Genomic DNA, 15907 nt, shown 5'->3' on the forward strand with positions numbered 1-15907 from the left:
CATGACGCTGTTTTGAAAAAATGACCAATGGTCGTTATAGTAACTGCATGCGTCACGGATCCGGCGCACAAAAAAACTGCTGGGCAATTGTCGGATTGTTGAGAGCAATCTTGAACAGGTTATGTGAACAAAAGTTGGTCTCTTTTGTGTGCGTAAACCGTTTCTAACGAGCTGAGTAGTTGGGTGTTTTTTTCTCTCTCTCTGTGGAGTTGCTTTGGAGTGTTTCATGCAAAACGTCACTGCTGATATCAAAAAAACACTCCAGACCACACTGTTACTTATACAAGTCACCCCATTACCTTGCCAACAAACCCATCTAGACTGCGTGTACATTAAGGCAATTCCGCCAAACGCCGGACTTCAGGAAATTGGCTGTGAACAACAGGAAACAGAAGAATGGACCGCCATGGCAAGCCAGTGGTAATTAACTGCACTTAGGACATCAGCACAGGACCACTAACTGCAGCGACAGGAAGATCACATCCCCGTGAAGAATGTATGTGAAATAAGCGTATTTTCTTTGTGAGTTTGACGCTAGTTAGGGGTGGAAGTTTTACATGATAGTCACGATTTACACGTCATGTCTCTCGTGTTAAAGCGGTAGGCGTTGTTATCGTCTTTGATTGATTAATAGTGCAAACACAGTTATCTGTCCGTGGTAAGGTACTGAACTGTAGGACATTGGGGCTTGATCCGTTGTGCTCCCTTCTTTGTTGTCTTGTGTGATATAAAGAAGGATTTTAATAACAAAGTTGCATTCACGGGTGACGACTGTACTGGCCTTGGACACATGTATCGATCGGAGGCAGCCTCGCCCGAAAGGTGGCAGGCCGCGGCGTCCGATCAGCACAAATACAGGCCAGAACTGAACAACCACAATTCCGACGGCTGGACTTCAGCGGAGAACGGGCAGCAAGCCGCCACCGATAGCAACGCCATCAACACCCCCTTCCAACCGGCCGCCATGTCGCGCAGGACCTCGAGGGGCTTCAAGCGTGGGGAGTCCCTCATCGAGGACGACAGAAGGAGAGACTGGGACCGATTCCCGCAGCAAGAGCCCCGTCATCTTCAGCAGCAGAAGCCGGGCATTACCGACGAGGAGCGGCTGGCCAAGACCAGCGTGGCCCAGTCCCTCGTTCTCTCCCTCCTGGAGAATACGGGCGCCCACGGCATCCCCAATATCAAACGGGCCCCCAACAACGTCCGCAAGGTCTTCTGGACAATACTGTTTTTCTTCGGACTGGGGATGTTCATCTGGCAGACGTCCTGGCTCCTGGAGAGGTATTACGCCTTCGGTGTGGACGTCAAGATGGAAATCTCCAGCGACAGGATGGTGGAATTCCCCGCCGTCACTATCTGCAACTTGAACCCTATCAAGAGTGACTTTTGGGAAGAGCTCGACGAGCGAGGAATACCCATTCCGCCAAGCCTAACTCGCCCGAACACAGTAAGAACATTTTACTGATTGATTTTGAAGGTCAGTGGCGCAGGCTAATTAGTATAAGGAGGGACATAGAGGGGTCACGGAGCCTCCTCCCGAGGCACGTGCACATACCCCACCCTTTTGGTCCAGCCCCCCTGCCTGGAAATTAGAGCTAAAATCCAGTGGTAGTCCACTTTGGACAGTGTTTGACCGTTCAATCCATAATAACGAGATAGTGAAGATTCTAACGTGCCCTCTTCCATGAAAGTGTCCCCTGCAAAATGTACCCCAGTAACGCCTCTGATGAAATCCCACTTTATTTCTGACTTTTATTAAAATGGTTTCAAATCTGTGTTAATAATTCTTTAATAATTTCATTTAAAAAATTCGGTGATTTTATCGTTATGTCACTCCTCTCCGAAGTGTGTCAAAAAGCCTCAAAGTTAACCTCAATCGCCAGAAAGCGCGTACAGATTGCCCATACAAACAGAAGTACTTTTCAAAAGGAAGATTGTCTCCCTACCCCGAAAATTTACTTCTCGTTTAGTAGGCCCTTACAGGAGGCGAAACGAGAAGAGAAAAAAGCAATCTTTCTACCAAAGTAGGCAAAACTCTTATAGTCACCTCCGGAAAACCAGTGCATCAAACACCTCGATGTTAAAAAGAATAAAAAGAAAATCTTTCCATCCCATCCATCCCGCACAAACCTAAACAGCACTGTAAACTACCACCAAAGTTTATTCCTGAAATTGAATGAAACAATGTTGAGAATAAAGATAATGTTGTTGTTACGTGAGATGGGGAAGTTACAGCCATGTTGTGAAATGCACAACCCTCACCGGCACATATTTCAAACGATTAACGAAAAAAAAATGTTATATTTAAACTCCGACAGTCCTGAAATGACAACCTCAACTCGACAAAAGCCCAGCCCGTCCAATGCTGCCCTGTGTAATGGCAATAAATTACCACAATTCTTGTGGAATGTCAATTCTTGTCTGGAATTCTCGTGTAATGGCATCAGTGATGCATTTTTCCAAGTTCATTTTTCCACGGAGACAGCGAGGTCTTGTTTTGGTTTCACAAGCAAAGGGGAAGTCTGTAATACCTGAGTATCTTTCCGGTACAGGGCTACGGTCCTGACGACTCCGAGGAGGAATTCGACGACGCGTTCGAGATGCTCGGAGATGCCATTGAGCTCGTGACCGCCTTCAAGTACAAAGACAGGCGGACGGCGGGCCACCTCCTGAGGGACATGCTGGTGAGGTGCGTCTTCCAGGGAAGGCCATGCCACGCCAGGTCAGTGCATCTGTCATTACTAGGGGTGTGCACGCTTGGAAATGGTGGGAGATGTCGCTAAGTATTGCGGTACGTGTGCTTATAAAAGATTGTGGAGTGTGTAAAAAAAGAGCAAGGTCGAACGGTTGGAGAATTCAGTGTTGGCTCCATGTATGCCCAATTCTGCAGACAAGAAGAGAAATTAGGCTAACGCTTGGCCTAAACCATTGCATTGGTCAAATCAATGCTCAAATCATTACAAAGCGTACCTGCTTCTCAAGCAAATGTTATTATAATGCAAGTGACGAACTCGTCCGTTGTGCGCCGTGTCCGTGGAAATAAGTACACGTACTTCAAACCGTTAGAATATCTGTTAACTGTGCGATAACACACAGTGGTTTTCATGTTGTGTCGGCCTTGCAGGGATTTCACTTACTTTTTCCACTATCTCTACGGTAACTGCTACATTTTCAATGCCGGACCAGAGCCCAACGCCACAACGCCGAGGTTATTTGTGACAAAAGCTGGCCCACTTTATGGTATGTTCAGTGCGGTTGTTGCACCCCATCTCATATTGTACTGCATTAATTACTAACGCAAGTCTTATCTGTGTTTGTTTATTGGGTTTCAATTAACATGAGGCCTTCATGGTTCTGGAGATATAAGTTAGAATTATAAGCGAAAACACACAGCAATTTGTTTGCATCTCATTTTTTTTTCTTTTTAGACATGGGCTATTGAAAATCACGGTGCTATCGGAAAACGGTGCAATTGCTTATTTTGAGCTTGTTTTATTTTAAAGTCATGAAAAAAAATTAAAAAGTGTCATGTCTAAGGATTAGAAAAGGAAATATAAAACAAGAAAATCTAAAAACACACCAAAAACCATGTCTTATTATTCCCTACACCCTTCGTGTTGTTCAGGCTTAACTTTGGAGCTGTATATTGAGCAAGACCAGTACATTGAAGACATCCAACCAGCGGCCGGGGCAAGGGTCGTTGTGCATGCGCGTCACAATATGCCCTTCCCTGACGACGAGGGAGTGAGCGTGTCGCCCGGTCAGGAGACATTCATTGGTTTCAAAAGGGTGGGTACAGCCGAAGACAACCAACCAAACAAGCAAATAAAACCATAGCAATAATAAAACAAACATAAATAAAACAAAAACCAAAAACTCTAGAAGAACTGTCGACATTGTTTGAAGTGTCTGTTGCATGAATCCTTTCTGTTAATTCAACTATTCAGGGTAAACCGTTTCACTCGCGTCTGACCCAGAAAATTTCACTCGCAGTAAAATGAATTTGGGGAACAATTTTATCCTGGAATCTCTTTGCTAAATAAACCACTCGTCCCTTTACCGTACGTCTAGGGTGGGTCGTGTTTGAGCTTCCAGGCGTGAAAGGTTATTTTTGGTTTCAGAATATAGTAGGTTATGAGGAGTGCAGAAGTGCTATAGAATTGTGTCGGATTGGTGTTTATTCTCTTCGTTGTATTTGCTGTCAGGTGAGTGTAATGAAATTCATATTCAAAGGAAAGATGCCACTTGTCACTGGTCAGACTGAATATTAATGATTAATGAATAACTAATAAATGCAATGTTGTAATCAATATTTATGAATATGGATCACTGAATAGTCTATATTACCAGCGGTTGTGTTAGAAACCATCTGTCAATACTGTTGGTTTGGGAGATTTTCTTTGGCCAAATTTATTTGATTTATTGGGGAAAAAAAGCCTATTTGCCACCGTCGGCCCTCCACTTTTCTGAAACGTAGTTTTTATATCATCGGGATAAAAATTATTATTTGTAGCCTAAAAACCCACCTTATGCATCATTCTAACACACTTTGGACTGTTGTGGTTGGAAACGAATGTCTATTCGTCGTCCCTATGTGTTTATTTCACTTTTCTACACTTTCATTTCGTGTCTCATTTATGGAATCAACATGGTGGCCTTTAGAGGACACTATGATTAAATCGCTTTTTTTATTATTCCTTCTTTGGGTTACTGGTTCTTGATATCCTTTCATGTAGACTAACTTCACGCGTCTGCCCCATCCATACTCCAACTGCACTGTGGTAGAGAACGCCAATGCTACAATATTCAATCTTCCGCTGCCTCACGTGAGATACTCTCAGCGGGTACGTTTTGCCGTGTCCAGGCAAATGATTATCTTTAGTAACTTCAGAACCCATTTAAAGCGTAGATGCGATGGATTCTTTCATGCACATCTTCAAAATGGACCTTAATGATTGTGTCTCACCAAACCTCCTGTTCGATGTTTTATTGTTCCGAAGGCATTTCATTTCCTTTGTGGTTTTTTTCTGAGTTCAACAGCTTATTATATTTTCTACAGCGTTTTACATAACGTGTGCAATCATGTACATCAACAAGACTAGATGCAAATATTCAATTTATTGGAAACATTTAAGTAAAATGGCACCTGTATAACCAGCCTTGCAAGAAATGCACTCCTGGTACCAGCAAGAATTATGATTGCAATGGGGAGCCAATTTTTGTGGAATTTGGGAATTTCTGTGTGAAACAATTTATGGACTGTTTGGTGTTTGTTTCATTATTTCAAAGGGCATTTCATAGCAACTTCGGGCATCTTTACACACTTTCGGGAGTAAGGGAAATGTATGTACCCCACCCAAACAATCGCCGTTTCCTTTTTCCGTTTAATAAATCTCCTGGATTCGCCCGTGGGTACCGATTGTTTCCTGCGACCAACTTGTCATCTCATGCAGTATCGTACCAATGACTGATTGTCCATGCATCTTCTCCACACTCTAAAGAAAAAAACTGGATCAACATTACCGTGTGACTCATTCTTTCCAACTCGATTTTAATTTCCCCGTAGGCGTGTGAAAACAACTGTTACTATCAGAACCTGACCAGGGTGTGCGGCTGCGCCGATGTGAGGTTCCGATATGACGATGACGTACCTCTGTGCCTCAACAGCACCCAAGGTAAAGCAAGGTTGTATTTGAGCGCAGTCGCTCTGTCTCAACTCTCACCTTCCATTATCCTCTCGAAAGTTTTCAGCGGGACTTCTTGCTTTTGTACGGTGGTATATTGCCTTTTGCCAATCCAGAGAATCTGGAGTGGGGTAACTTGGGGGTCACGGAAAATTGGAAAATGAGGTTGCTGACATACACCCTGAAACTTACATGTAGGCTGTTTATAGTTTTTTTCTAAATTTATTTTGGGAGGTTTTTTTCTCTCCCATAATGCAGTGCTATACTGAGTACATGTTGGTTGTTGGGAGTTGCGAACAATTCAGCAGAGTCTGTTTTCATGTTTTTTCATCTCGAAAAAGCTAAGGGTGATTGAATAGCCCATCCTCCAGTCAAAACATAGGGTGTATAAACCCTATTCCCGGGGACTTACGCGCTAGCTTGTCTGTAGTTAATCTGTTCTGGCATTTGTTTTTTCATTGCTAGCTGAAACTTTTCACAAAATATGTAATCTTCTATAAATTTCCGTCTAAAGACCAACTACTTATATTTGTCTGAACTTTAGAAAACACATGTTCAAAGCTCGTTCCTTTGAGGAATAATGTCTTTGGTTTTTTTCACCTAGCTTCCGATTGTTGGCACACCATTAATATTTTAGTTTGCAAGTCAAAACGACTGTTTCTCACGGCATTATTCAACCTAGAAAAAAAGCCACCTGTAGTCTCACTTCCAGCATTTCCTCAGGCTTCCCATTTTCAGTGTTTCCGTCCGATACAATATAGTGTTACTCCATCGATTTTCAGGTATCTCTGGAGTTGAAGAACGTCTTAAGAGGGCCAGTACTGTCGGGAATACTCCGCAGTGTCTAAACAAAATATTATAAAAAGCATTCTGAATTTCGGATAAACCAACTCTTTGCGTGGTCCTTATTTTAAAGGGTTTATGCATTTTTTTCAGTGACAACCTAAAAGATTCAATAGCAAAACTGGGATGTCTTCCCAAGGGGAAAACTCATTGTTGACATGAATCTTTTGCACCGAGAAGGGTGATTTTTTTCCCACTTTTGCTGTCATAGATGTTGTTTTGTTGGGTGATTCATTATTGACTAATGCTGATGTCAACGTGTCGAGGAGGTCTCAACGATTCGGTTGTTCTGCACTGCACAAGAGTGTCAAGTTGCAGAAACGGTTCCATTGAGATCAATTCATCGCATGGACCATGTGTATGCTATAAACAGAAAATTATTGAAGGTGTGGTTCCTTGAATAATGTGAGTCTTTTATGAAAACCTTGTACTTCTAAGGAAAACCGTCTTAATAGGAAACAGCCGATTTCTAGGAGTATACCTCTCCTGTCTCTTGACATTCAGGAACTTCTTGATCATGTCATTTGCATATCTAAACAGAGCAGTGCCTAGAAGGTGTTGAGCGCATGTACCTCGCGGGAATGCTGGACTGCATGTGCTCGCCTCCATGCAGGTAAACCACACCTATGTTTTGTGGATTTTTTTGGGGGGGTGCGGGGTCAAGTATATGTCGATGTTCAACTTTGATGGCAAATTTTCCCATTAGCAGCGCGGTTTTGTTCCTTTTTTTCAATGGAATAATATTCTGTGTTTCTCAGTTTTAACGTGACTCGCATCTTAACGATGCTTTCCCGCCGGCTGATGAAACCTTAAAAGGTGCGATTAAAGGAAACATCCTCAGCTAATGCACTTGGATAATATTGGAATTCAAACTAGGCAGGATAGAAAAGAGTGGTCTCCAGAAACCGATATAGTACCTTTGAGACAATCATGTCAATTTATGTCATTTTACTCCATAGTGGGACCAAGGTTTAAGCAGTCCGACCAGAAATGGAACACTCTTTATTCACTATACCCAGCGAGAAATGAGACCGAGGGGTACCCCCCCAACATGTCCAATCCCTATACACATTCCAGACTATTGTTACTTAACACACACCCCCAAGATGTCTGAAAGGAATTCCCCAGATTCCTGCGAGACAATGACCAACACAAAGCAGGGGAGGGGGTTCTCTCCGTCTCATACCTTGCTGCATATGTTATTCACACACACGCACAACATTTGGAACTATGTTCCCTGAATCAATCATGTGTGAAGTAGTCTGTCTAATGGGGTGGTGCCAAACTTACCTTTCTCTTAAAGCAAACAATCAAATCAAAATGTTAATGATATTAACCCTATTGTGAATTTTCTTCCGCTGTTTCATTTTATTCTTGGGTTCTATGGTCCATCTTCATTTGTCTTTGAAATATTCAAATTCTTGTGTTGATTGAAACACGAACCTGTTCTTGATCAAAGTTTCCACATGGCACATGGGTGAATGTTTATTTGATATGATAATGCTAGTAGCGAGCAATGCCTTTCTTTACAGAGAGCTGCAATATGACATCGTGACGGGACAAGCTCGCTGGCCCAACGAAAAATTTAAGGTGTGTTTGCCCTCGATCACATTTCTTTGCCTGAGCCAGGAACAGAAGAAAAAAAAACCTCTGACGTGTTGAACATTAGCGGTGAGAAACCCGTACTTACAGTCAGCTGGATTTATAGAGCAAAATACGAAACTGTGCTTTAAGATATCTAGTGATGGCAAGGTTTGGGTAGTCATAATTACCTAAGACACCTTAGCCATCCTATTCGTTGAGAGCCTGTCACATGACCGGTCTCAAACTGAAAACCACCGGCTGGCTGTAGGCCCACGTAATATCTTCAAGCCACGCGTGCGTCAATCCTCACATTTAGGGTGGTTTCTACTCGCGAGACCAACATGTATGCATGTACCATTCACATGGCTGGAGAGGTGTTTGAAAGAAAATGGAGTGAAAGTGTTCAAGATAATCGTATAAAATTTCAGTTTGTTTTACACTTGTTTTGACTGTGTGACCCTAAAGATAATTATGATTATGTATTCAATTGGTTGGTTTTAAACGTTCTATAAATTTAGATCGGCTCAGGAGAATGGACGTTGATAATGTGCCTCGTCTTTGGCTTATTTGTTCTCGGTATACTGCGGGAGTGGTCGCTTTATGACATGACCATTTCATTGTTTTGTCAATACAGGTGATTCATGAAAGTGCTCCTCCGAGAGTTTGCGACGCGTTGACCAATAACATTGCGCGAAATCTGTCGACCCAATGTTTGGTAGGAAAGGGTCGACAGATTTCGAGCATTGTGATTGGTCAACACCTTTGCAAACTCTTGGAGGTGCGCTATTGTGAAGCGCCCGTGTTAAATCATGTTTCGGTGCTATTTTACCCGATGAATTTGCAGCTTTTCCTCGATGATAATATTGGAAACTTTTCTGATGACCTGTATCAAGACATAGACAGCGGTGGAGATCCAGATTTTTTGGAGTACGTATACACTTATCTATTTTACTTCATCGAGGAAAAAGGGTGCAGTTGAGAATTAAAAGGAAATTACATTTTTACCAAATGCGGTGCTGATTCTGATCTGGCCCAATCTGCTTTTGCGGTTTAAATTTGAATAAAATCTGGTACACTGAGTTATATGATTGCACATATGCACAACAATTCCAATTCCCAGACTAAAAGACACTGTTGGGTAATATACCTCGTATTTCGGGGCAAGCTTTTGCATACTGACGGCCACCATCTCTGGAATGGACTTGTTGCTTTGTGCCCTTCTTATCCATTGAAGATAGGCTTCTCTTATGTAACTAAATAAAACATTGCCACGAATCATGAGGTAGAGCAACAGTGTTTTCTGGAGAATTCACATTGTTATGTTTAGACCTAGCTGAATTTGAAGAACAAAGTATACAGGATTTTATTCCAAATCCAAAGACTTACTTGATCAGTCGCTGTCATAGCTTTGGTTTAAAGCAGCAACATTCATCTATTCATTCATTTTCTGTCCTGGATTTTTGCTACAACTTTGACCTCCTAACCCCTATCATTCCAACAGTCTTCGAAGTTCGCTTTTGCAAAATGTTTTTGTTTACAGGAAGAACCTCCTCAAGGTGAACGTCTATTATGACAAGTTGGAGTACACGACCATCTATCAAGACGTAGCTTATGATGTGAGTCTGTTATTGCTGGCAATTTTCCCTTAAAAAAGGAGCTGAAATCAACATTCCCGCCTCTTTTTGGATACGAAAACCACCCAACTCTATAAACGGCACAGCGTTCAAAATGCAGGGTTTCAGAAAAACGTCCATTTTGTGTCCCCCCACCAGAAATACCTGAATATGGTATCCGCTTTGAGCAGAAACACCCCTTCATCGGGTCAACTGAGCAAGGTTGGCCAGGAGAGCACTAGAGTGTTCATTTTGCTGGTAGCTACTCGACCGTAACGCATGCCTTTTCATATTCGATCGTGAACCAGCGAAGTGCAGTTCCACCCAAGGGCACCTCCGTTTCTAGGAAGCTTGCGCCCTCTCTTGGTTTAGCTCGGGGCTCATTATGTAGGCCTGCTGATCATCTGTGGGGGTAAAATTAAGGGAGGAGCCAGAACCACAGGGGGAGGAGGAGTTTCTTAATGCATATTCTGTAGCATATTGTAGGGTCAGGTATGTTTCTTTGCACAAAAATATGACTGTTTTGGGGGAGGGGCTAATTGGCTCCCCCGCATGTACCCTTGTGCAAAAAGTAATAAGCCTCTTTGCACTTTAATGTTGAATATTGTTGTATCATGAATATTCATTGTATTTTCATAGCATATAGCCCTGCTGAGCGATATGGGCGGCAACGTTGGATTGTGGATAGGAGTGTCTGTTCTTACAGTCTTTGAATTCATCGAGTTGCTCTACGATCTGGGCAAGCTCATATTCTACAGGTAATTAAAACACCCCCCCCCCTTTAGACGAATACAGTGCGGATCACCATTAGAATTGGCCTCGCTGGGCCATTTTGAGTTTGGAGGTGAGGGGTGAGGAATGACGTCAAAGTTGTCATGAGGAAGGGTTGAAGCTTACCTATACGTTTGTCAGCAGGGATGAAAAACTGGGATGAAAGTCACAGGTCCTTGCACGAGATGAGTCATATACATGTAGGTAAGCTGGTTGAACAAAACCACAAAGTGTTACTACATTGCATTATGACGGCAAAGTTGAATAGCTAATGAATTGGCTCGAAACTGGACGACATTTGCAACGGACTTGTGATGGATTCCATCGTCCAGTGCCTAATTATGCAGAAATCAGTGTGTGGAGTGATGCAAGGCGATGGTGTACAAGTGTAAGCCCTTGTTTCTGTCTGTCTTCTTTTTTGCGTAGGGTTATCAACAAAAATGCCACGAGGAAAACAGGCAAGGTGACGTCATCAGATGTGGACTTGCAACACGTGTCCAACCTCAAAATCGCCAGCGAGGCTTGAACTGCGGGCTGATACGCCCATCGTGCGTGACTTGTATAGTGTCTCATTTTCAGCAATTAGGATATAGTCTTTTGGGGATATATTTTCTATGTTTCCTTTTTTTCTGTGGAAATGAGCTCTTTACGGCAACTGCAAACCTCTTAGCTGCCTGAGGAAAGCAGCCGCTGCGGACAGTATGCAGTTAGATTCACTGCGTAAGTACGTGGCACTCCTACCAAGTACGGAAAAAAAAAACATGACTGAAGCCGTCTCCAAGCTACATTTAGAGGTTACGCTGATGCGTTTTAAAACCGTAACTGTCGGCAAAGTTATGCCTCCTGACGTTATGTCTTTCGAGCAAGAAGAGCACACATTTTTCAAGGATCTGAAATGGGGTATCTCTTGTGAAGTTAAATTCAATGTATGCCATGGGGACAACCGATCGTCTCGGTTTGAGCATTTGCGATTCCGTGTGTTATTAACGAAACCGCGTTAGGGAAAGGTTGTGCATGTACCTATTACGTTCGTCTCGTTATAGTCGCCTATGAAGTTTTAGTCATCCGGTGAAAACACAGAATCGGTGGCAAACGGATCGTATTTGAGGCCTGAAACTCCGAGGAAAAGGCTGAATTTGATTTTAGATATTTCTGAATTTGTCAATGTGATTTGCTGTGCTAAAAAATCTGCTAGCGTGCAGTAAAGTTTAATTTTGTTTCTGCCTTTTGAGGGAGACTTTATTTTTACGGGTACGTAGGATCTTTCTATTGGGCATTCGTTTGTTGCTGAGGTGAAGCAAACTGTTTCATCGCATGGGTGTGAGTTTGATCAGAAAGTTGCCTTGGATTGAGATTTTAGCCTCTATGCATCATAGACTAACTGTGGACAGACACTTATCTCTACAGCTTTATATATAGTTAATAATGTTCATTACCACCATTATTAGTTTATTTGATTATTCATAATGTTCGGATGTTACGTACCGCAACAGATTTTGCGACACCGGGATAATGGGAAACTTTGAGGCGCTTGGTAGCGGTAAACGTACAGTCCTTTTTACCAGTTCTGAGCTTGCGTGCGTTGTTCCGAGTAGGCACGCATAGTTCTGAGCACGCGCAATACTGGTGAAGAACATAGAAATCCAAAGGTTGCACTACACCAAATACGCACCCATAGAAAAGAGTGCAAAATTGCGCCGAAAATGCGCCGCCTGTTGACACTCGTAAGGAGGTTGGCCTCCGGGTTTTTTTTTTACTGGAAATTCAAGATTATGGCCAAAATATCACTTTTCGTTTTAATTTCATGGGGTAAGCTGCGAAAATCCTTTTTATTTGCCTTTCAAGGAAGATACCCCCAAAACAGCAGTAAAACTAGGCGCTCATTTCTGAATGTAACCACCCGCTTCTATCCAAAATAGGCCGGCAATTTGGGGCTTTTTATGAAATACCTCGAACTGGAAACTATCAGTCCCAAATTCTGGATTTATTTCTGTGATGCCTCCTGATTATGGCATGTCTTATTGTAAAATCCGTATGGGATCACAAAATGTTAATGAAATACAATCATTTGGTGGAATGCACCCTAAAGCAGAGGTATGACCTCTATGGTGAAGAAGGACCAGTATGTCTGCTGCCACCAACGTCTTAAAGTCTCCCATTTTTGCCTCTTTTGAATTATTCTAAACTCGTTCAGGACAAAAGTAAACATGCTACCTCTCTTGGCTTTGAATATAATCTCTGGAATACGCATTTAATGTTTTTGTTTGTAAAGTGTGTATTACAATTACACTGAAATTGTCCCACTGTTCCAAAGGATTCTCAAAAGCCGCATGCAATAGTTTTCTTTTAAATAAAATCCACAAAATGAACCTGGTTATCAGACCTAATATTAACTTCTTTTTGTCTTCATGGTAACACTTGTAGATCGGTGATGCAGACTTGTAACAGCTTTCAGTCTTTCTACTGCTCAGACCAATTTCCATAATACGGTATTCCAGCGCAAAAAACTTGCAGTGATGTTATCGGGGCAAAAGTATTCCCTGAATAGGTACAGGTGTTCTGTCGGCCCTAATTACCCCAGGTCGCATCACAATCGGTTCTAAAGTGACTTCGTCACAAAGGCGGACGCGCCACGATTTGCAGGCTCTCGTTGGACAATCGCTGAAGTTGCGCGTTAACTTCCGGTTCCATGGTTCCATATAAACGGTGATCAATGCATGTAGAGGAGCACGTGAGCAGTGGGCGTGGTTTAAACTGAAGTGACGTCACACTTACGAACCGGACACTGGCGATTCACAATAGTGCGCCTTCAAGAGTTTGCTACGAGTTGGCCAATCACTACTCCCCAAATCTGTCACAAATTTTGCGTGTTGTGATTGGCCAACTCGTCGCAAACTCTAGGAGGCGCACTATTGTGAATAGTCCATCTCAGAATTGGGCCGTTTTCCAATACTCAACTTCGTTTCCGTGTAAGGCTTCGTTCCAAAAGCCAATCCCCGATTGTGGGCCTGAAGCGTTTGGATTTCATTGGATCACTGTAATTTGTGGCTTTCTTGCGTCTTATTTGATGTTCTGTGGCACTATTAGACTGATTACTGCGCTTACAGCTTTAAAGTCAACTAGTACAAAAACAGTTGAAGCCTGAGACGGAGCCGAAGTTGAGTATTGGAAAACGGTCTTGGATTGGCTGATAGTCTTTCATTGCATTTTGGTGTTAGACTGCGCAGTGAGTATCTAGCTTGAAGTCAGAATTCGGTAAAGTCTGAGAGAGAGAAAGAAAAACGCAAACATTTGTAACAAAACCTTTCTGACATGTTTAAGTTGGTGTGGATGGGTGTGTATTTCATGGCACGTTATGGTATTCTCCGTTGGCACTTCAATTATTTGTTGGCCCGATAAGCACGTTGCCCGCTGCGCCTATTGGATAATCTGGTCCTTCATATCAGACATTAATTCATTGATGCTGACAAGAGTGAATTCCCCACAAAAAGGTGCCTTCTTTTATACAAGATACATTTTTACACAGTAATCTATTTAGAAAAAAACAATAACACATTTGTTTTCACGGTCCATCGGTCCGTCCCGCCAATCATTGATGTTTAATATCGGCAACAGAGTGACGTCATAGACTATCGTTAAACCTCTACACCGGCGTTGCTTTTGTTTACATTAATACTGGCCGCCATTTTTAATGGGCGAACAGTATTTGCAGAAAGTTCACCCTTTGGGCATACTCTTGTTTGTCGTGTTTCTGTTTTTGTTGTTTTTCTTTTTCCTCGAAATGCACATATTCACAAGCGATCTTCACAAAAGCAGCGCCCAATTTACGACCTACAATGTACAACTACAGATTTATAGCTCTATGGATACCGTTGAGTAGAGGAAACTTAATTAAGACGGTAATATCCCTGTCTTGGGATGGTTGGATAACCACATTTCCTGTCTCGATTGTAACCCACACACATCACCATAACAACAGCAAATTCCTCGTTAGCAAGCGCTCATAATGGGAATTCAGACGTGATATCCTATAGGCTTTAACAGGGTTTCAAGCTCTCGCAAATATTCATCTAAGACTAGCCAGAGCGCCATACAATGCCTAAAGCGAGCCACTGTTTTTTCATATCTTTCTGAGTTGGAAACAAAACTTGGAAAGTCACTGCGACCGCCAAATCTGACCACAACGTTAGTGCATTCGGCTTGCAAAAATTTATCGTAATTCCGCGCGTGCGTCATTATGCATTTCGAAAAGTCAGGTGGTCAGCCTATTATCGTAATGGCGCCAAGTAATTTGCTTCAAAGTAGAAATAAGTCTCTGGTTCTAAGAGCTGTTTGACACTTCATCGGAGTCTTATATATTATTTAGTGAGAAATACCTTACTACATGTTTTTTTTTCCTGGACAATACTAGCTAACCCTCCAGTCACTTAGAGTTTTAGACACGCCCTATCGTTGAATAGGGCATTCGAAATATAACATCATGGAAAGCAATCTTCTTGTCCAAGAAAAATAAGGCCTATGTTTAGTAGGCCTACATACTATTGTAACCTCAAACTTTAAGTGTACGATGAGCGGTGCTGCTACATAGCTAAGGAGACATTTTAGACGCAGCGCCTGCTAGTTTTCAGCATACAGCTGCATCACACATGAAGTAGACCCAAATGATCATGGATTTGCCGTGCTTGATTAAAACAATAAAATCAAGTTGAATTCAATCGACATGAGATTGACTCCTAGTTCCGACAACAGAAGAGGGTTTTTAGGAATTGCAGCGGTGCCGATGGTTCTCCTCGAAGGATGATCTAGTTCTAGAAGAAATTCCTAGATTTTATTTTTCAAGCCTGTGCCAGTCTTTGGAGAGTGCAGACGTAAATGTACCAGTGTAGCGCACAGATTCGTCAAATAAGCCTCGCTCGCTCTCTTGCAACTTGAAAGAACTGCACCCTTGTCATAAGTTTCTGATCTGATTGTTATTTCTCTTTTGGTATATCCGGTATTTTGCAACTGCAGCTTCGTCAAAACACGGGGGTCTTTTCCACAATATTATTACATGACTCTTGCTCTGCTGTTGTAAATTAATCCTCTCTCAATGGCAGCCGGAGTAAATCAAATGTTGCTAGCGTTAATAATTATGCTGTCTCTATGACTGTTTTCATAAATTGGAAAAGAACAGGCTCGTCTGTGTCACTTGGGTTCTGCTTACAATTCCCGGCCGTGTTTGTCTCATTTTGGGTGTAAACACTAGCGGTGCAACCAAAACACCCGAGGGCCGCAATGAGTAAGATTGTTACAGCACAATTACGCTTCCTCGGGAATCGTAGCAGGTGATTTTCCATAGTTGCAATCGAATTTCAGTCTGTAAGCAGGCATCTTACCAGTTTATTTGTTTGTTTGGTTTTTTTTTCAAGTCTC

At 42.4% G+C, this 15907-nt stretch overlaps 1 protein-coding gene across 1 annotated transcript; it reads left to right on the forward strand.

Annotated features, from left to right (window-relative positions):
• The first annotated feature begins 163 nt into the window (after positions 1-163).
• LOC110990444 (acid-sensing ion channel 2-like) lies at positions 164-12864 on the forward strand. Its single transcript, XM_022255452.2, has 12 exons — positions 164-1447; positions 2553-2722; positions 3125-3240; positions 3626-3789; positions 4737-4844; positions 5567-5675; positions 7068-7140; positions 8060-8117; positions 8956-9038; positions 9652-9727; positions 10364-10482; positions 10922-12864. The coding sequence occupies exons 1-12, from the start codon at positions 791-793 to the stop codon at positions 11019-11021; spliced, it is 1833 nt and encodes a 610-aa protein (XP_022111144.2). The 5' UTR covers positions 164-790; the 3' UTR covers positions 11022-12864.
• The last annotated feature ends 3043 nt before the right edge of the window (positions 12865-15907 follow it).

This window comes from Acanthaster planci, linkage group LG05 (genome assembly GCF_054643075.1).
Source record: "Acanthaster planci isolate LZ-2023a linkage group LG05, COTS_SCS, whole genome shotgun sequence".
In the NCBI taxonomy this organism is placed as follows: domain Eukaryota; kingdom Metazoa; phylum Echinodermata; class Asteroidea; order Valvatida; family Acanthasteridae; genus Acanthaster; species Acanthaster planci.